Source organism: Manis javanica, chromosome 14, assembly GCF_040802235.1.
Source record: "Manis javanica isolate MJ-LG chromosome 14, MJ_LKY, whole genome shotgun sequence".
Lineage (NCBI taxonomy): Eukaryota > Metazoa > Chordata > Mammalia > Pholidota > Manidae > Manis > Manis javanica.
This window is the reverse complement of record NC_133169.1, coordinates 88,519,560-88,542,896: the sequence shown is the minus strand read 5'-3', so window position 1 is coordinate 88,542,896 and position 23,337 is coordinate 88,519,560. Positions and strand designations below refer to the sequence as shown.

The following is a 23,337-nucleotide window of genomic DNA, read 5'->3' as shown; positions in this document are numbered from 1 at the left end:
AGAAAAAGAGTAAGGTAAGTTCACAGGGAACTATTTCTAAGCAAAGGAAAGACATCAAGGAAAACAGAGAAGAGACCAAAGTGAGTACCAGGAAGAAAATGTACTTCTTTGACTCAATTCAAAACTATAAGCATTAAGGCTAGGTGTTAAAAATGTTATTTTCTTATAAGATATAATTATAGAAAAAAACATAGCTTTCTCCTATCTCCATAGTTTTCTATATGAAAGGAATTTTTCATTTTATAATCCAAATTCTTTAACAATACAGTCCAAAATTACAAAGTTCAAGAAGAACTATATACTCTTACATATATCTAAAGAAAAAAGAAGAAAATTTACTTACACATTTGGCTTAAATTCTAGAATTATCACTAATCCAGGGCCTGTTAAGGTCCAGAGTGTTAGTAATCCAGAGCCTGCTAAGGAAATACAACTCACTAGCTCACATGCTTTATGAGCCTATCGTGGAAGAACAAAGAATAGGGTGATCGGACATGAAAAGGCCATAGGGCCGCCCATCGCTCTACTCCACCACCATTTGTTTACATTGATATACTGGTCTGAAACAACCTTACTTCCAATCTTATTGGCAGGTAGGAGCCCTTTCTATCCTAATTTGAAAGATAATATTACAAGTCTAGATGGAACATATCTTGACATCAACATATATGGACATCAACATATGCAGCCTACCTTTTCAACTAATGTGGGCATATGTTGAGATATTAGAAAATAAATAAATACATGCTTAAAAGCAATAGGCTTGTATACAATATAATGAGGGTTCCTTAAATGAAGAAAAAAAATTTAGGGGCAATCAAAACTTGCCCTACACAAAAAGGGGGCTGAGAAGTCCGTAACAAGCTGTTAACGGTGGTTCCCCTGCGGAATGGAAACTAGAGAAACAGGAAGTGTGATGGCGGCTTCCATTTCTAACAACACATTTCCTCTATTGTGTGAAATTTTTAGAAGAATGTGTTTAAGTTTCTAAAAATACTAAATACCTAATATTCTGACTTCCTATTAGAAGTTTAAATAAGGCTTCTCCAAATTAGAAACCAATTTAGTTTTTTGCGTAACTACTCAAAGATATTCTATAAAAATATATGGAATTATTTTCTAATAGTATTGCAAATGCCTTCTATCTGTTCTGTCCATGGTATCACTACCACAATGATTTCCTTCTCCAAGTTATTGCCATGTTAATGTTTCTAAAACCATACTTGTCTTATCACACCCCTGCTTAAGACCTTTGAAGGAGTCTATGTGACCTACATGTAAGTCTAAATGCCTCAGCTTAGTATTCACAAAATTCTACAACCTAAGTCTGGTCACAAACTCTCTGCTCAAGCAAAACCAATTACTACATCCCCAGAACCTGCCCTGCACCTGGCTGAATTCACATCTCCTTTCTGGACTTGCCTTCTAGAATGTTCTTATCCATTAAAATCCAGGGCCCATTTCGAATTCCATCCTCCCCACAATCACATGGTGAGAAGCCACAGGTCTTAATCCTCACTGCTCTAGTGCTGCCCCTGAGATACGGGTACTTGTGCACCTGCTCCCCAGCTGGGCTTCAAGCTCTTCTATGGCAGGAACATTACTTTAGACAAAGCTTTCTACCGATCCACTGGAAAATACATAATAGTACATTGTCTAAAACAGTGTTCTATACATGAATGCTGAATAATAGAACCCATTAAGAGGTCCCTAAAAAAGTATATTTCTCAAATAAAAGTATTCTGAAGAGTTCTGTAATTAATCAGCGCTAATCACCTGGTCTATTTCTATGGGACACTTACCACCTATTCCAAGAGGTCTATAGAGTACAAGGACTTTGGAGTCTAAAATATCTGGGTTTGACTCTCACCAGTGATACTTGTTATCTGTATGACTTTGGGCAAATTAATCTCTCTGGACCTCAACTTTTGCATCTGTAAAATGCAGATAATATCACCTTTATCTTGTGAGGTTATTGTGAGGACTGGAAACAATATACAAAATACGTAAGTCACAGAGCACAGTCCTGAGCATGTCATCTGCATCCAATGGTAATTACATCAAGACTGTTTTACCCTTAGACACTAAGCTCCATGAGGGTTCTTAAGTCCTGTCTGGCATCTACAAAAACTCAATGCACATCCCCATGTAGAATCACCCTGGACTGGGCTTATAAACTACTATTTCTACCAAACAGCTGTTTTAGGAGCTCCTCCCTTCATAGCAGGTGTGGTCTGTGAACAGTCCACTACTCTAAGCCCCGAAATTCTGGGGCCTATGCCATTGTACTTACCCAGGGGGAGCTTCTGTTCCTGTCCTTATCTTATACTCTAGATTGCTTATCTGAATAGGACTAGGGCCTGGAGCCCTGCCTGCTCCACATTCCTAGGGACTGGACCCTGCTCTTCATTCTCCCAGTGTCAGGTCCAATGCCCTGCCTGCATCAGTCACCTGGATAAATATTTATGAACCAACATCTGCATCACTTACAGGTCTGACATCAGAGACAAAGAGTACCCAAAAGTCTCCAGCTGGCTTTCATCACACCCTACCCCACTGCCATGAACATCAGGCCAGATGGGATGTGAAATCACTATGCCCCCACAGATGGCATGAACTGGACTGCTGGTGGCATGGTGTTCACCTAGATAAATGAGAGCACCCTTTGATAAGTTTAATTCTATGAAGTTGCACTTATTTATTCTCTCCATAGATCTTCCTAGCAGCTATCTACCTAACACCAAAATGTAAGTCTGCAGAATTACGGCAAAGTCAGTGTATTTCCTAAATCAGCTCCTGCTCCAAGACGTTTCAGCCATGCAGGAGACTTAAGAAAGCAGTGGTAGTAGTGGAGGCAGGGAAAATGTGCTACTCAACTAGTGATTTGCTGCTCATTTGTACCTTTTATTGTCAGGAAGAGGTAAGAATGTATTAACCCAAAAGGAAACGAACTAGTGGTTTACAATCAGCTGTATTTTTACGGATCACTATAATCACAAGTAAGAAATCATAAGTGCCTTCTGAAAAGAGCTTAATTCCCATAAAGCAGCCACCAAGGAACATGGTGAACTGGACTTACTCTTCCAGGAACCAAAGGGATAGTGGCCTCGGCCTTGGTTCTCTCAGCTTCATCGTAAGTGGGCAGTGTTGTGGCCACATTGTAGGACGGAGGCTTTGGAAACCCAGACTCATCTTTGTAGTCAAAATATGCTGCAGAATGAAACAGAAGTCACAATTATCTGATGACTAGCTAAGCCAAGGAAAAAAAGTATTTCCACTAACTCTGGCAAACAAAAACCAATCATTCCTCTGACAGTACGTATATACAGAATAACTGAATCAAAAGTGGTTATAGATGAATATTAGAAACTAGGAATGATTTTTAAATTTACCCACTTCCCAATTACTTAAGTTCCAGACTCATTTTGCCCTTCCTTCCAAGTGCTTTTGAACACTTTTTCCATTGTTATAGAAAATACTTTTCAAACACTTTGATTGTTTTGTGCTGTGTTCCCAAGAGGCATTTAATATTAATAGAGGCATAAGGAAAACATTAAAGCTAAAAATACTTCATCTGTGTATTTGTAAATCTGTACCATCGCTTCTTCCCACTTGCAAACATGAAAATCAACTTAAAAAAAAACCTTAAAATTAATTTCTCACAGGTTTGAGCACTTTGATTCTTTGACATTTTGCCATGTATTATTTTTTATGACATACTTAAGGTAACTAATTCAGTTACAGAACCATTATTTGTCTGTATTAAATCTTTTATTTCTCTTTTTAGTGTTGCAAGTTATTCTCATTGACTTCAAGATTCAATGTTTATTAGAAAAGATCTATTTACAAATGGATTAAATTTCTATATAATTTTTGAAAAATCTAAGAATTTTGAAAAAATTCCTATAATCATCAAGTTTAACATTTTTTAAATTTCTTTTTTCCCTCTTTGGTTGTTAACTGCAATTAACTTCCAATTTTACTGCAATGTATTACTGAAACTATCAATTAATACAATCTACCTAATTAACAAAAAAAGGAGAAAAATTCTATTGTCTTCACTTGCACGTGAAAAGCATCTGATAAAATTGAACACCTACTAATAATAAAAACACTTAGCAAATTAGGAATAAAACTTCTTTAATCTGATCACAAATCCCTATGAAAAACTTAGAAAGAAGTCATAATTAATAGTAAATTATTAAAAAGCTTTCTCCCCCTAAGGTTAGAGAATTAAACAAAAATGCCCACTGCCACCACTGCTAGTCAAACAGTCTTAGAGGTCCTATTAGTTGACGGAATATGGCAAGAAAAGGAAATGGAAGATATAAGGATCAGAAAGGAAGAAACAACTATTGTTATTCATGATAACATGATTACATCTATATCTATAGAAAATCCAAGAGTATCTACAGATAAGCTATTAGGATTAATATACAAATTTTAGCAAAGTCTCTGTATACACAGTAAATAAACCATCAATTTTACTTCCATATACCAGCAATAGAAAATAAAATTATACAGAACTATTTACAATAGCACCAAAATATACCAAATAACTAGCAATAAATCTAATAAAAAATGTGCAGGATCTCTATATTGAAACTTATAAACCAGTATTGAGAAAAATTAAAGATCTTAATAAACGGAGAGATGTATCATGTTTATGGACTGGAAGATACAGTATTATAAAGATGTTAATTCTATTCAAACTGATACACAGATTTAGTGCAATCCCAACTAAAACTCCAGCAGGGTTTTTGTTTTAATTTTATGGAAATTGACAAACTGATTCTAAAATTTACACAGAAACATAAAAGCTTGAGAAGAACCAAAGCAATACTGAAGAACAAAAAAGCTGAAGGATCTACATTATCAGATGTCAAAATTATAAAGTTCCACAATTAAGACAGTATAGTACAGGCATGAAGATAAATTGACCAAAGAACAGAATACTGAGTCCAGAAACAGATCCACACAAAGGGGGCAAAGCCACTTAAGCCATTTTAGAGGTTTCCATTTTTAAAAAGCAAAAATGGAAAAAAAAAAAACCCAGCTGATAATAATAAAAAACCAATGTTCTTCAGTAACTTACGATCTCTAAAAACGTATTTCCCTGACACTTCACTTACCTGGGACTCAAGGAGCCCAGTAGAGACCCAGAAGTTAAATCTGTTTTTGTTTTTGTTTTTCAAAGGCCTCTGCATAGTCAGATGAAATACCACAGATAAAAAACTTTATTCAAGAGAGAGTTCTTCTAGACCTTATTCTAAAAACAGTTTCCCTTTACTTACACCCAATCTTGAGAAGTTTCGGCATTTGCTGTTGAGGCCCACAGCAAGATAAACAAAAATGAAAGAGAAAGGGATAAATGGACTTCATGTTGACAGCAATAGGAGATGACATCTGACAGCAAGCAGGGAATGTGATTCTTGAATCAAAAAGTTCTGCAGTGACAATGAATAAAGGCATCACTACAATACAAAACAGAACACCTACCAGAACACCTTCTGAGTAACTTCTAAATCATAAAGAAAAATTTGAACAAAGAATAAGAGATGAAGTGAATAAGGGAGAGAAGTGTTTGAGAAAGATTTCTATCTAAAAATAGTTCTAAAGTTTTTACAATTACAGAAAGTAGAAACTCAAATATTCAGGGAAAAAAATAACCTCCTAATGACTCTGGGTAGCTAAGCAGAAAGGATTTTTATCATTAATAAAACAGGAATGCAATTTCTTATTAATCAGTTGGACTTTTCACTGAATGCATTTATTTAAAGGAAGACCTGTACTTATATTCTGAGTAGAAAAGAGTGAATAAGGCATGAAATTATGATTCTTTCCCAAGTCTTGGGGTTCTCATCTTTTGATTCCATGAGACACCCTAGAATTCTTCCAAAACCTTAATTTAGCATTGTTAGTTTCACATGCTTACAAACAAAAGTCTTAATACAAGGAGACAGGGTTCAGCATGTGAAGCCAGAGTGGAAGTGAGGCACTTTCTGACCTGAATTCCTCTTAATTATAATGGCAGTCTCAGGGCCACAGAGGATACCCAGAGATTGAATCTCACATCAACTAACAATAGCTGCCCTACATGCTGTACTGAAAAGGATTCTGAGGCTTGCTTGCAATGAACACGGTCTTCCGTCTGCCCACCTAGGAGCAGGCTGGGTTCAGTGCGGGGTGGGGGGGGGACCATGGGCTGTGTACTCACTATTCTGCCACAGTTCTGTTTTAAGAGAATAAGGAAGAGGTTCCATTAAAGCTGGCCAACTTTCAGCAATAAAAGATTACCAGGAAGCTCTCGCCACTGGATCCTGCAGCGCTGGGATTCTCTTCTCCCCGTCCCTTTTATAGATGTAGGTGGAAATTAAAAAGATAATCTGGCTTATGAGGGGAAGACAAAATGTTGACTAAGGAGGGTTTTAACTACAATGAACATTTAAACTATGTGGAAGAGGGCGAGTTGATAGATTTGTAGTTTTTTAAATTAAGAATTCACTAGAATAAAATAAATCTAACATACTGTATTTTAGGTCATAGTTACTAGAATCACAAAGAGCAAAACAAGGAATGAGGAAACTACAGAAAGAACAAAAATCAGGTGATCACCTAGTTCCTGAATTTTTACTTCCTTTACGACTGACTGTTGGACTGAGTTTGAGTTCCATTAGAAAACCACACTGAAATGGAGTCTTATTTGTTTCTGAGAAGTTTTCACCTCAGACTACAAACTAAAAATAATGTCAAAGACTTCTTAAGGAACGCTGAAGCAAAGCAAACATCAATGAACACATCCAAGACAGAAGTCTATGGCTACGCGCACTTCAAGACTTCAGGAATCATCTCGCCGTCACCTACCTGCACCCTCTGCAGAGATGCTGCTGTAAGGCGGAGGCGCGTCGCTGGCAGTCTGTTCTGGCTCCCCAGGCTCCTCCTCATTCTGCAACTAAATAAAAATTTAACACTTTAATGCAAGTACAAAGCCAATTAGACAAGAGGAGAACCTGAAAACTGGAACAGCCTTTCTGGAAAGCTATTTGATTATGTGTTTCAAAAGTCTTAAGATGTGCAAATCCTTTACAAAGCATTCTAGTCCCAGGAATTGATCTTAAGGAAATAATCAAAGAGGTAAAAAGGCAGATACAAAAGCTACTCCAGCAAGAATTAGAAACAACCTAAGTTCCGATCACAGGGGACTTATTAATTAAGTTACAGTTCATCTCACAAAGAACTACTAAACAGTCATAAAAATGAAAATGAAGTAAATTTTATGACTTAAACAGATAGATATGCAGGCTGTATTGTTACATGGAAAAAGCTTAATTTACCGAACTGCATGTATCATTAATTTGAAAGACAAATATGTGATGGAAAGAAGGTCTAGAGTAATAAACATCTGAAGTTTACACTTTTTATGCCTAGGTGATACAGTCGTAGGGAAATTTTTCCTTTTTGCTGTTTATATATATGTTCTAATTTATTGTAATGAATATTTATCACACATACAATTTTTAAGTTATAAAAATAATCTAATAATAATTATCTATTAAGCCAAAGGCAAATCAGAGGAAACCAAAGTTCACCATTACATTCCATTTGCTCATAGAAATTTTATCTTAAATAACTGAGACATTTATGAAAACATAAAATTCTACCTAATTCTACACATAACCTCTATCAACACATCTCCCTCTTCCCTATCTCCTTGCTGGTCAAATCTACAGCTCCAGTTGCAATAACTCACTCACACAGAAAAGTGTGTCTTCCTACCTTTGCCAGTCTGGGTAGTCACCTGACTCAACTTCATAGAACAAAGACGTTTGATTTAAGTTTTCCAGTGTGACAATAGGCTACAGCTCATTTAAAAGATGAACTGGGTAAGAATGAGTGTCAATCTGTAATAATAGAGTATTTATCAGTGTAACTGACGTGGGGGTCTGGGGAGGTCCCTGCTGTACGCCACCATGATACACAGAGCCAATGGAGCCATTCATAAATACACACACCTCTAAACCACCTGCTACAAGGAACCCTACCTTGAGTTGAGGTGGGAAAACAGAGCCTGGCCTGCTGTCACATGAAGTAGAGCTCCCTAATTCTTTAAATTTTAACCAACCATCTCAGTCTCCAATCCCTATGCTGTTCAAAATTAGAAGTGAACAAAACTTTTCTGACTAATACTGCAAACCATTCAACTTCAAATGAATTCTTGTGCCTAACTTTCATCAACATCTACCATCTGGGCACATATTTTTGAACGCTGGTAATCTAACACTAAACCTAAGATGCTCCCATGTAACCCAAGATGAACTTTCCTTTTAAAGGAAGGCATATGGGAAAAATAGCTAGAGTAAAACCTAATGCTCCCAAGGCACCAAATCAGTAACTTATTTAAATAAGAGTTCTTGGGGCCATGGTTCCCTTGGAATACTTTTAACATTATCTGAAGCTCTAGACAGGGTATTCTTAGCCTCCCACTCTTGTGCCCAGCAGGAGAGCTAGCAGCAAAAACAGGCAAATACAGACTTCTGAAGAATATACTTAATATACTGTATACTTAATATACTACAGCCAGTAACTCTTTATTTAATCTAGCTTGATATTTTTTACCTGTTTTATATTTCCTGAGCTTGGTCAAATAATCATGTTACCTCTGCATAATTTAGTTGGAAAGGAAGCATGACAATTCTAAGAAACACAGAAGTCCAAAGAATAAAGAGGCCTTCTACGCTAGTATCTACAAGATGGGCAGCCCGCTCCAGCAACGCGGAAATGGGGAATCTCATTACCCCACAGCAGCGTAACATGTAACAGCAAAGACATTCCAACCTTTTCAGACACTCCGTTTTTCTCTTTGCTGAGGGGAAAAAAACCAGTTGCAGGTGAAGTTTTCTGCTCCATTAAAATTCACCACCTAAGATCACATACAAATATCTTGAACTGCAAACAAAAACAACAAAAACACCCACTATGACTATGGAGGCTCAACACACTGGGATGGGATCCAAGGACCTCACTGTTCAGGGTTGGAACTGGCTTGTTTTCTAGAATGCTGGTGATAAATTCAGGCTCCAATCAAGAAAGGTGTTTAAAATAAAGACACTACAATGTGGGAGAGAAGAGGCAACACCTTCAAAGAGTACTCAGTGACCGCCACCTGCAAGGAACAGTGAATGGACTGCTAAACAACAGAATCCCTACGGACACATTTTTACACTTCGCAGGTGTCTAAGTCTATTGATTCGGTTCCGCCAGCCAAACACATCGGGCACTCACGACAAGGGTGTTGGTGGGGGGAGGGGACGGCTGCATGCACCCTAGCACTGGGGTTTATGCATAAGGCCATGACATCGGTTACCTGGCTCCAGGGTAGTTTTAAGGTTCCCCTTTCCTGTCTCGGGGAGCCTTTCCTGTGCAGCCCTTCCTGCTGCGTTCCCAGGGCTCAGGAAATCTGCAGGCTCTCTCCTGGGCCTCTCTCACAGAATAGGTATCACGCTCACTCTAGGGCTGGCCCTGGAAAGATGCCCAGCCTCTTCTATCAACTGCGTCAGCGGGAGCCTGAGTCAGCCTACGTGCCACAGACCCCTGGTTGCAGGGGACACTGTGCGAGGCACGTGCAAAAAGGGGTAGGACTTTCTGCTCTTTCCCTGAAGTGTGCTACTGGGCAGGTGGAAGCAGGAATCCTTTGTGTAAACTGACAGATAAATACCTCTTGGGGACTGGATTCTTTTCTGTCATGTAATTTTTTTTTAGCACTTCCGATCAACTTTACTTAACTCCAAATGAGGTTTAAATCCCATTTTTTCCAAATAAAATTATACAATTACCTATGCATGCCATATAAAGAACTTAGTTTAGTACAAACTACCTACAACTACCTACCTATGTCTCCGCCACTGAGATAGGAATAATCCAATCCTCTGAAAATTCAGATGGCCTTTTTCTGTACCACACCCCAAACTGTGCCCTCACCCTCACTTTCCTGGTTCCATCCTCTTCTCTACACTCTGAGCAGACTCTGTAATGGCTCCCCAAAAGAACCCTAAAATTCTTGAATGTTGCCACTTTAGATGCATCACAATCTGCTGTGGTGCCTCTTAGCCTTGATCACCTCAATTTATTTGTTCAGTATGTACCTACAAATACATGCTAATAATGTTTTGTCCGCTAGATTTAGCCTGGGAAATACAGCACATCTAAAATAAACCTCACTACATTCCTCTGTCTCCTATCTATACTAATGCTATTAGAAAGAAATTACGATATTTTAGCTAAACAGTTTAAAGACTCTCCCTATAGAAATCATGTATAGCTATAGTTCTAATGGAAGCAAACTTGAATTTAACAAATTTAAAGATACTTATACACTACAGCATTAAATTCTTATTTGTGTTCTCACCCCGGAGCAAGGCTTTGTCACTACATTCACTTAAGTAGTTCTAAAGATGATCTTCGACTTAAAATGAGGTGTTTTTAAGCAGCAGCAGAGCCAGGGCTAGGTAGGATTAGGCCAAAGTAAGGGGCGGTATTTTCAATGGTACCAGATGGCAATACCCTAAAGGCATTTGCTTCTCTCTACTTACTAAGAGCGAGAGAACAGCAGCCACCAAAAAACCCTACTAAGCAACAAAGAGAAAAACAAACCACCCATAAATCCTTATACACCAGAAGAGCTATCAGAATATACCTCATAATTCACACAAATATAATAATAAGCATGTGGAAAATAATGGTGAGTTATCCATTAAATCCATAAAGTTAAAAGTGTTTATACCACTCATTTTTTCTTAGTTGAGTCCTTTTTAAACAGTAGAAAAGTTCTTGTCAGTTTTAAATCTCTTAAATTATTAACAGTAAGTCTCAAAAAATCCTGTCTCAATGCCTAAACTCTAGCTTTAAATGTTATTTACTTCTAGTTTTAGAGATCATTTCTAAAACTTCTACCTTAAAATGCAATTTTTAAACTTCTCATTACCAACCCACTACCTCTTTAAAGCCTTGCAAATCAGACAGTATAATTACCAGAAAGTAAACAAGCAAAATTTCTTTAGGTAAACAACCAAGTATGCTATTTTATTTTGCTGTTCATAAACAGCCAAAGTTTGTGCAGGACTATAAATTTTCTACTGTATACAGACTGTAGATTTTTAATGGTACATTGAATATTGACTGTAAATTGTGTTGTTCTAACATCACCAAACTGTTTACATTCAAGAACAGTTCTCTATTAAATTTCTATTAATTAGGAGGTGACATTTAAAATAAGGTAATTCCTACAAAGAGAAACTCAGAAATAAAAAACAATCTAATTTAACTTTGAAGTGGACACAGAATTTTAAGAGACATATTTCCAAAGAAGACATACAACTGGCCAGTATACACAAGATGCTCAACATATTAGCTATCAGAGAAATACAAATCAAAACCGTGAGATACCATTTTGCTACCACTACTATGGCCGTAAAAAAAATAATAAAGTTAAATGAGAAGTGCTGTTGAATATGTGGGGAAACTGGGAGCCTCATACACTGTCAGTAGGAATGTAAAGTGGTGTAGCCACTACAGAACACAGTTTGGCAGTTCCTCAAAAATAAAGTTAAACACAAAGTTATGAAAAGTTCCATAATTCCACTCCTAAGTATGTAAGTATATAAGAGAACTGAAAACATATTTTCACAAACTTGTGCATGAATGTTCATAGCAGCATTATTTATAACAGCCAAAATGTTTATCCAACTGATGAATGGAAAAATGGGATGTGTGTTCATACAAAAGGATGGAAGGAATAATCCATCCCATCCCAAAAAAATGGATAAATACTGATACAAGCTACATGGATGACTCTTGAAAACATTATGCTAAGCAAAAGAAACCTGTCACAAAACACCACATATTACATGATTCCATTTATATAAAATGTATATAATAGAGACAGAAAGGTTACCTGGTGCTGGAGAAAGGAAGAAGGAGTGACTAACTGCTAATGGGGCCAGGTTTCTTTTTAGAGGTAATAAAAATTGGAATTTTTGGAATTAGGCAGTGGTAATGGTTGCAAAACCCTGGGAATACAGCAAAAATCACTGAATTACACATTTTAAAAGGATGAATTTTATGGCATATGAATTATATCTCAAAAAAACTAAGTATATCTTAATTTTGAAAATACAAACATAAATTTTATTTAAAAGAAAACTGAAAATTAACCACTTCAAATCATTATTGTCTTGCTAAAGAATGTCTGTGTTCTACTTCAAGAGTTTACCTTAAAGATAACTTTAAAAATAAACAAACCACCAGATTTAGATTATCCCCACATGTCTCATGTCAGAAGAAAAAGATTAATAAAAATCCTAATACCAAAATTAGAACAATTTAAAAAATTCACCAAAGCAAAGGAAAAGTAGTCAGAATAATGCTTTAAAAAGTTAACAGAATAACAGATGAAAATAATACTCTAATACTACAGCAAATCCCCTTAGAAAGGCCATCAGTTTGTAAAGCTTTCTATTTAAAGATTTTTGTGGTTCTCACTGTTTACATACATACATATAGTTGATCCTTGAACAACACAGGTTTGAATTGCAGGGGTCCATCTATATGTTTCTTTTTTCAGTTAATATTGTACAGTACTTTAAGTGTATTTTCTCTTCATGATTTTCTTAACTTTTTCTCTAGCTTTATTGTAAGAAGACTATACATAATACATATAAAAAATACGTGCTAATCCACTGTTTATGCTATTGGCAAGGCTTCTGGTCAACAGCAAGCTTAGTTAAATTCTGGGGAAGTCAAAGTTAAACACGGATTTTCAATTACGCAGGTGGTCAGCTCCCCAACCCCTGTGTTGTTCAAAGGTCAACTGTGTAACAGATGAATCAAACTTGGTTTGGAAGGAGAGAAAATATTAGTTAGTCCTTAGTATTTGTTAATCCTTAGAAATGACAGCAAATGCTATGAACTGTGTCACTAATTTGAGGGCTCTCCTTTCTATTCTTCTTCACCTGTGGTTCAAGAAACACGTGAGAAGGCGCACCACCCAGAGAGAAAAGGCAGCAAGACAGAAAATAGAAGCCATCCACCTCCAACTTCAACTTTCCTAAGAAGCCGAGGCACTATGAGAAATCACTCCTCACCAGTGGAGGCACTATACTAGCCAACCTCAGCTGTGACAGTGGCACTGTGAGATTTTTGGGTGGCATCATAGAATTGTCACCAACCTGACAACCCCTGGAATCCATGCCTTACGTACGCGTGTTTCCACAACTAATGGCTTCGCCCAAAACACCATCAAGTAAACGGTTCCCAGTGTTTTCTGGTACTTAGCTTCAGCAAAATCTATAGCCAAGGGCCTCAAAGTTAATGATACTAACCCACATGCTTCATGATTTTACAAAGATTGGGGAAACACGGAGAACGATCACACAACATTCTCAAATAGGCAACAGCAAGTCTCTGCCCCATGTTTGCAGTATCTTTCAGGAAGTAGCATCCAAACGACTGCATCAACCAGTCCACGTCCTCAGTCACGTCCTGAATCCTACCTCTTCTCTACTTCTTGGTTTCATAAGAAAACTTGGGCTTAGTTCAGTGCTTCGAGAAGGAATTAAAACTCCTGGCAAAGACAGACGCAAATGGAGACCAAGCACCTGGCTTATTTCCCTTGCCTTTAACAGTACGGCAGAAACTGTTCATCTTTTGTTATTAGAATAAGCAATATGAAAATGGTAGCTAGACCAGATTCATTTTAAAATAATTTATATCAAATCTAGTCCATAATTTAAATGAAGAGTGTTAAAATACTGTTTGTATTAAAAAAAAAGGATGTTGTGTTCATCTCAGATATATCAGCTCTAAAATATTAACATGGAACCAAAACCAAAATCCTAATTATTCGCCATTGATTATTACACATTAAGCTCTCTCTAAAAAAATAAAGGTTATCCCAACAGAACACGGACTACAACTCGCATCTATTCAGACCCTTTTAGATTTCAGTAGTAATTTTTAAAAATCATTGTTCCTATTTATAAACTCACAAAAGAACTGGAAGAATTCTAGATTTGGCATAGAGAACATTTCTAACTTCCATTAAGATTTTATACATATACATACACATATGTATTTATATATAGAAAGATTTCTATATAAGGATACATATAGTATACATACTGTGATATGAGTTATGCATCTCAGGTATATTTGGTCTTCATACACAGTTCCTGAAAACACTTCAGAGCCTTAAAGGTTGGAATGGGCGTCTTGTCGTGTTAATGAGACTTTGGGATCCCACACAAGTGCGGGGCTAGAGGTTGAATCAGCCAATGGCCAAGGATTCAATCAATCATGACTATGTAATGAAGTCCTCACAAGAACTTAAGAGAAGAAAGAGCCTATCTCTCTTTCACATCCTGGCTGCTCGGTTGGAGAGTTTCCACCTGTCACTACCCAAGCTCCACAAGGAGAGGCTCCTTGTCCTATGTATCTCTTCATCTGGTTATTTAATTGTATCCTTTACGATACCGTTCATTAAAATGGTAAATGTGAGTGTTTTATTTCATTCCATGTGCCACTCTAGCAAATTAATGGAACCTAAGAGGAAGGTTGTTGGAAACCTGCCATCTGAAGCCTGTGAAGCCCGTTGGTCAGAAGCACAGGTAACAACAGCCTGGGGCTTGTGACAGACATCTGGAGTAGGGGGTTGGAGGAAAGTCCTGTAAGACACAGCCCTTGACCTGGGGAATCTGGTGCCGTCTCCAGGCAGATAGCATCAGAACTGGGTTGAGTTCTTGGACACCCTGCTGGTGTTCGAGAATTGCTTGGCTGTGTGTGTGGGGAGACCCCCCCACTTCACACACATACACGTACACACACATTGGAATTAGGTGTGGGAACCCAAAAGGAGTTGGTGTAGAACTCACATGCATCTATTTCTTCTAAAATTCTAACCTGTAAAACAATTACATTAATATTAAAATTACAAAAAAAGTCAACCCTTTTAAATCAGTCCAGTGCAAAGTTATGCCCATCTAGCAATATAGTTTGATTTGTGTAATTGAAAGAACTGTACTGACTTCAAATGTAAATGTTGCTGATGTCCTAGGATATGTAACCTAGAACCAAATATAAGTATGTTGTGATTCAAGCTTTCCATTCTCTCCACTGCCTTTTCTGCCACAGCCCACAACCTCCTTCCTCATGGACAGTCTCAAATTTGGGTACTGAAATTTTGCCAGGCACTAACAATACATGCCAGGATCTACCCATTTTTTTTTTGAAGTATTGTTGACGTAAAACATTACTGGTTTCAAATATACAACACAGTGGTTCAGCAGTTACCCATATTATTAAGTCCTCACTCCCACTAGTGCAGTTACTATCTGTTAACCTAGGAAGATGTTACAGAGTCACTGAGTGTATTCTTCATGTGCACTACCATCCCTGTCACCAACTTATAATTGAGAATTTTTGTGCCCCTTTATCCTCCTCCCCCTCCCCTATGGTAACCTCCAGGCACTTCTCAGTGTTTATGAGTCTACCGCTATTTTGTTCATTCTGTTCTATTTTTATATTCCACAAATAAGTGAAATCATATGGTATTTGTCTTTTTCCACCTGGCGTATTTCACTGAGCATAATACCCTCTAGATACATCCACCTTGCTGCAAATGGCAAGATTTCTTTTTTTGTGTGGTTGAAATAATATTCCATTGCATATGTACCACCTCTTCTTTATCCATTTATTTATTGATGGACACTTAGTTTGTGCCCATATCTTGGCTATTGTAATAATATGGCAATAAACATAGGGGTGCATATTTCAAATCAGGGATTTTGTTTTCTTCAGGTAAATTCCTGGAAGTGGAATTACTGGTCAAAAGGTATTTCTATTTTTAGTTTTTTGAGGAACCTCCATACTGCTTTCCACAGTCTGCTGCACCAGTTGATGTTCCCACCAACAATGTGGGAGGGCTCCCATTTCTCCACTTCATCACCAACACTTGTTATTTCTTGTCTTTTGCACAGTGGCCATTCTGACTGGTGTGAGGTGATATCTCATTGGGGTTTTGATTTGCTTTTCCCTCCCTGATGACGAGCAGTGTGGAGCATCTTTTCATATGCTTGTTGGCCATCTATATTTCTTCTTTGGAGAAATGCCTGTTCAGGTCCTCTACCCATTTTTAATCAGGTTATTTGTTTTTTGGATGTTGAGGCATATGAATATATAAATATGTTCTTTATGTATTTTGGATGTTAACCCCTTATCAGATAATCATTTACAAATATATTCTTCTATACTGAAGGTTCCCTTTTGTTCTGCTGCTGATATCCTTTACTATATAGAAGCTTTTTAGTTTGATGTTGTCCCACTTGTTCATTTTTTATCTTTTTTTTTTGTTTCCCTTGCTGAGGAGATGAATCCAGGAAAAAATTGCTCATACTTATGTTCAAGAAAGCTTTGCCTATGTTTTCTTCTAAGAGTTTTTATGGTTTCACGTCTTACATTCAGGCCTTTGACCCATTTTGAGCTTATTTTTGTGTATGGAATTAGATAGTTCCAGGATCCACCAGTTTTTGACTGTTCTCCCTTAATGTTCCTGAAAGAACACTTTCATTTTTTCATTGATTTACTAGAAATACTGGTTGGTACTTTAAGCTGTAGCATTATTTATGCTGACAATTTTGGATGTTAAAAAGTTAATTTGATAAGATTTGTTAAATGATGCTTTATACGCAATTATTAAAATCACAAGTTTGTCAACAAGGACAAAATAAGTTTTTCAATAAACCTATTAATAGAAGTACTATTTCTATACCCTTTATACTAAAATACCAAAGGAAGGAAGTAGTTTCTTAGGTACAGTAACTGTTTTCTTCCAGACTCTAGTTGTTTTTCATGTCAATATTCTCTACCCTGTGGTTAGATTAGTGTTTGGTTCACCACAGAGGATGGCATATTTTTACCATCAATTTCCTGAAGTAGTACATATCCATCTTACTGTTGTTCTTCAAAAGTGGACTATCAATTTCTTCCTTAAAATGGTTGGCTTTTTTTGTGTTTAAGGACATGAAGATATTCACCCATTTTTGTGTCTCAAATTAATAATTTTTATTCATTTAAAATACACCATTAAGAGAATGAAATAACAACCCTGAACTGGAGAAGAATACATTTTTCAAAGGATTCATATCCAGTACATATAAAGAACTTCTAAAAATAAATAAGGAATCCACCTAACTGAAAAAAATGGGCAAAATACTTGAATAGACACTTCACAAAAAATAATACAAATTGCCAATAAACTTTCAAAAAAGGTGCTCTATCTCATGAGTCATCACAGAAATGCAAATTAAGAACATATAATGACAGTTAAGAAAGCAGAAAATTCCAAATGTTGTTGAGGGTATATAACAACCAGAACTCTTAAACTGGGAGTATAAATTTATACAACCACTTTTGGAAAACTGGCAGTATCTACTAAAGATGAATTTATACATACTCTACCAAGCAATTCCACTCTAGTTACATATTGAACAGAATCATTAAGTTCACCAAAAGACATATCAAGATGTTCAAGCAATATTATTCATAAAATTAGAAACTACCCAAATCCCCATCAACAGCAGTATGGGTAACTAAACTGTGGTATCTTCACAAAATGGTAAACTATACAGCCACATTAGAGAATAAACTGCAAACAACACACAACAGCTTGGGTGAATCTCACAAACATAATGTTGAGAAAAAGAAGCCAGACTGTGATATATGAGTCATTTGAGATACATATTTGGTCATTCATATAACCAAATATATATTTCCCAGGTAAATTGGGTCTTCATCCATGGCTCTTGAAGACACCGCAGAGTTTTAAAGGTGAAACAGGTATCTTTTCATGCTAATAAGAGACTTCTGGACCCCTGACCCAAAGGCAGAGGCTGGAAATCAGTCAGCCAGTGGCCAATAATCTCGTCAGCCATGACTATGCAATGAAGCCCTCCCAAAACCCCCTGAGAAAAGCGTATCCCTCTCTGCTCTCTTGGACCCTGCTGCTTTGCAGGAGAGAGCTCTGTGCTTGGGGAACCGGACTGCTCCCCCGTGCCATCAAGCTGGGCCCCAAGCTCCACGAGGATAGAAGCTCCTTTATTTGGGACCTTGCCCTGTGTCTCTTCATTTGGCTGTTAATTTGTGTCCTTTAGAGTATCCTTTATTAAACTGGTAAACTAAGTGTTTTCCTGAGTTCTGTGAGCCGTTCTAGCAAAATAAAACCTAAGGGGGAAGTCGTGGGAATCTCCAACCTGCAGCCAGTAGGTCAGAAGCACACGTTAACTACCTGGGGCTTGTGACTAGAGTCTGGAGTGGCGGGTGGAAGGCAGTCCTGTAGGACTGAGCCCTTAACCGGGGAATCAGGTTCTGTCTCTGGGCAGACAGCATCACCATCCAGTGGAGTTCTCTGCTGGTGTTGGAGAATTACTTGGTGTTGTGTATGTGGGAAGACATCCCTCCCCTCCACACACACATTGGAAATGGGTCTGGGAACCAAAAGGGGTTAAGTACATCATCTCACAGACACAAGAGCATTTACTGTATGATTTATATTTATATAAAGATCAAAACCAGGCAAACCTAACAGGCCCACAAGTGTTTACCCTGGGAAGGGGGACAACTGTAAATACATTTGACAGGAGCTTCTAGAGTGCTCGTAATGCTGTTTCTTGATCTGGGTACTAATTAAGTGTGCATGTTCAGCTTGTGAATCCCTGATCTATGATTTGTGCTGTTTCTGTGTACAAACCATGCTTCACTAACAATTCAGAAGCGGAGAAAAGGGAACTGGCAGAGGATTCATAACGCAGACTGTGAGTCTTTGCAGGTTGGGATCCTTAGCATGGTTTATCACTGTATTCACCCTAGCACCTAACAGTGAGTGGCCCATTGTGGATACCATGTCAGTGCACGTTGACTAATGCAGGCATGGACGTGTAGCTTTAACAGAAACCTGCCTGAAGAAATGGCAGCTCATCTTAATACCATCTTAACTTGCCAGTTCACACTGATCTAAAGTATTCATATTACAGATCACCAAATAAATGCACAAGCTAGGCATGTAGCCACATGGGAGTGACTGCCATATCTGTGGAAGGGACAGTAATGATGGCTCCATGAGGAATTAGCAGCAGGTGGCATCCCCCTCACTACTTAGCACAAGAAGTGCACAAACCACAGAGAGAACTGAAAAGAGACAGGGCTTTACAAAGTCACCACAGTAAGCTCTCTCACTGACTGGCCTAAAAGCAAGGAAGTATGAGAAACAAAAAACTTTCAAAGGAAGACTGCTCTGACCTGAGTTGTAAACTCACAAATAATTTGACTTATTTTCATGTTTCATAAGGTACACATGCATCACATGTATGCCATTTGTATATCAAATATTGCACAACAAAAATGAAAAGAACATTATGGTTCTATAGTCACCAATTTTAAAAAGAAATGAAAACAAAAATGTAAGAAACATAGGAGACACAGACATCTCCAGCTTTATTTCTTTAGAAATAAGCATTTAGTATTCAACCTATAATAGCACAGTGTACTGGGTACAAATGGGTGTTCAAGAAATGTTTATGGCACATATGAAGGAAAACTGGTATTCTGATCACACTAATTCCAAGGAGGTTTTTTTCCTTATAGGAACAACCAATTAGCATATCCAAAAAATGGAATATTTTACATTTATAAGGTAGTAAAGTCAAATATACAGACACTGAAAGTGACAGAGATATGCCTAGAACCCAGGGACGCATGCTGACCGCAGCCTGCCTGGCTCTGCTAGCCCCATGAGCTACCAGAACTCTCTTTCAGGCTGAGAAGTTCCAAAAGCTCTGCTTGCTTATTACTATATTACTATTACTATTATTATTATTATTATTATTAGGAATTCTGTTCAAGAGTCTGCCTTAACTTAGGCCCAGTCATGTGGTTCCCTTCTTGTGCAGAAACAATGAAAGAGGGAGATGCACTAAACGATTCATAGCTTCCCTTCCACCCCATCACCACAGAATGTTCCGCTGTACAAGATTAATTTAACTGCTAGATTAATTTAATACCACTCAATGAACATGTCAGGCTGTGTGAATCTGTGGTGTCTAAGGACACAACAGTGAGTACGACTGGTGTTTTGACCTCACTAAGTTTAGCAAAGAAAAGACAGTAAGAAGAAGTAACTGTAATTATAATGTTCCACTTAAAGATTAAACATATACATTTGCCTCTTATCTCTTCTAAAACCCTCTTAAATGTAAATCTTAGCCAAATTTTCTTAATTTTTAGGCCAAAAACTACGAAGACAATTACCAGGAAAAGCAGCAGCAATGAAATCGTGAAAGCGGGAAGCAGGATGAGAGGTGGAAACTAGCACAGCGGACCCAAGAAAACCGAACCCTAAACCAGAAGACAGAAAAGCAACCTGCCTCACGCTACACCTCCAAAGGGTCAAGAACTGGTGGCATCAGGCACCAAGGGAAGTAGTCGAGTGAAAATGAGATTTAAAAGCAGAAAGAAAAGTTGGAGACACAGTTAAAACATACACAGATACCAAGAAACTTACGAGAGGTTTATTCTCTGGAGAGAGTAAAGCAGAGCGTTCTAAGTTGGAGACACCACAGTTTAGGAAAAAGGGTAGCTTATCTGAAAAGAATGATTAAATGTGAGATGTATGAACTGAATGCTGAGATCTCTTGGCCATAACTGTCCTCTGGGGAAACTGACTGGCCCAAGGGAAAAGATCTAAAGACACTGTCACTCCAATAAACAGCCTACTCAGTTCATGCTCTGGCAGAGGCCCTCACAAGAAGCTCCCTTACATTTGCTGAGCTTCCAAACTGCTTTACTCATTGTGCACTTAACCAAGTAGGCAAAGATCACCATGCCCCTAACAAAAACTTCTAACGTAAAAGGTCATAAAAGACCAAAGCAAAGAGAATAAATGCAATGCAGAGTAAAGAAATTCTGCAGAAAGATGAAAACTTAAGAAAAAAACTTTCAATAATCTCAAAGAGAATAAATTAGAACCATAAAAAGATTACAGAGTGCAGTTCTTTTAAAAAGGAAGAACAATTAGTTTTTGAAAATTAAAAATGGTAACAGAAATTAAAATTTTACCAAAGAAATACACAACTGAGAAAACCTCATAGATTGTAGGCAAAAAGACAGAGATGAAAAATATGAGAAGAGCCTTAAAAAAATTAAAGATTTAGTACAGGGGGTCCAAGATCCAGAGAGAGAAGGAAAAAAAAAATCAAACAAATATTTTTAAAAATTTCCCAGAACTCACAAATGAGCTTCCAAACCAAAAGGGCCCACTGCGTGCCTAGCACATTAGATAAAAAAAAAAATCTATACTAAGGTACAACATAGTGAAATGTAAGACCACTGGGGCCAAAAAAGCAGCTCCTAAAAAAAAAGGAAGACCCCACGTATTTGTCAAAACCTTTGGAAGCTTATAGCAAAGAGTGAATTTCAACGTATGTAAAATTAAGAATAAACATTTAGGTGGTTGGCAGTTCCCAAGATGGTATGCAGAATGAAACAATCTAAATATATTATAAATGTATGAAACAACCCCACTGAAGAGGGTGGGGGGAAAAGGTGCTGACCTAAGTACCTATGAAATGAGGCTGCAACACTGAAGGCAAAAGAAACTGTACATGTGAGCTGCCCTCCAGGTGTGCAACGGTCTCCCACAAGGGTGTGGATTAACAATGCTGCCACCACTACACATATGTATTCTAACTGAAGAATTAAGTAAATAGACAGCATGTGGTGAGAGTCAAGTTTCTCCCTGTTGGAGTGGGAGTTTATGGATAAGCGAGGGGAGTGATACAGATGGTTACACAAAGAAATGTTTAGATACATGTCCACATGTATTTCTTTACATTGTCAGCTTGGAAGGCCTAAATGCAGTGACACCCTAGTGGCAATGAGCACAGATCTTGGTTTCTGGGGAACCAGGGCCCCTGGGAGGAATGGCTGATTCTAGGATGGCACAGGAAATAAACACAAAGAGCCTGGTGTCAAAAAGTAAGGAAGTGCTTAAGAAAACCTAAATGGTGAAGTTATGGCAAAGGGACATGGTGCCAGTGGAGTATCAAAGGCCAAAACTAGAATACTTTGAGCAACAAAATAAAGTAGTATTGGATTATAACTCAGAGAATAAAATAAATGAGTCCAATCTGACATCAATGAATAAATAAATGGAGAAAAGACCAATGTCCCTTGCAGAAAAACTCCAAATAATTTAACAGATACTTGGTCCTCAACAAGGTAGTGCATAATTCCCCAATCCTTAAGTGTGGATTACACAGTGTCTTGTTCCAAAGAGAACAGTATGAAACGGGGAGGAAATAAGATGAATTTTACAATAGAGAAACTTGACAAACACTACTTCAGCCAGGTAATCAAGGTCAATGTCAACAGTGATGTTATGTTGATAGCATGCATTATTAGTATGATAGAAAGTACTTGATCTCTTGTGGTCTTCCTCCCCCAAAACCCACAATCCCAGTCTAACCATGAGAAAGGCATCAGACAAATCCCAATTGATTATGTGAGAAGACGGATGTTAGCTGAGCCTACTGTGGTAATCATTTCATAATACACCTGACCCTTGAACAACAAGGTTTTTGAACTGCACAGATCCACCTCTGTATGGATTTTTTTCAATAAATATATTGAAAAATTTTTTGGAGATTTGCCCCAATTTGAAAAAACATGTTCTTTTCTCTAGCTTACTTTATTGTAACATAGTATATAATACAGATAACTATGTTAATTGACTATTTACATGATCAGTAAGGCTTCTGGTCAGCAGCAGGCTATCGGTAGCGACATTTTTAGGAAATCAAAAGTTACAGACATATTTTCAACTGCAGAGGGGGTTGGTACCCCAACACCTGTGCTGTTCAAGGGTCAACTGTATATGTAAATCAAAGTATCATGCTGTACTTACAGTGATATATGTCAATTGTTTCTCAATAAAACTGAGGGAAAAAGTCACAATTAGGGGCCATTCCACAAACATTGACCAACAATCCTCAAAATTGTAAAGGTCTTCAAAAACTAGGAAAACGGAAAAACTGTCACAGCCGAGAGGAGTCTGAGGAGACATGACTACCAAATGAAATGTGGTAACCTACACAGAATCATGGAACAAAAGAACATAAGGTAAAAAATTTATATCAGAAAAAAGCATGGACTTTATAGTTAATAATAATGTGTCAGTACTGGTTCATATACTCTCACAATGCACCATACTAAAATAGATGTTAATGAGGGAAGCTG

General features: G+C 37.5%; 1 protein-coding gene across 1 annotated transcript in view; it reads right to left on the bottom strand.

Moving 5' to 3' along the window:
* The window catches only part of NDFIP1 (Nedd4 family interacting protein 1), a 45,978-nt gene that overhangs the window by 15,954 nt on the left and 6,687 nt on the right, over positions 1 to 23,337 (bottom strand). Inside the window, exons 2-3 of the mRNA XM_073221869.1 lie at positions 6,865 to 6,952; positions 3,080 to 3,210 (exon numbers count right to left, since the gene is read on the bottom strand). Coding sequence (XP_073077970.1) covers positions 3,080 to 3,210; positions 6,865 to 6,952 — 219 coding nt within the window. The remainder of the gene's footprint in view (positions 1 to 3,079; positions 3,211 to 6,864; positions 6,953 to 23,337) is intronic.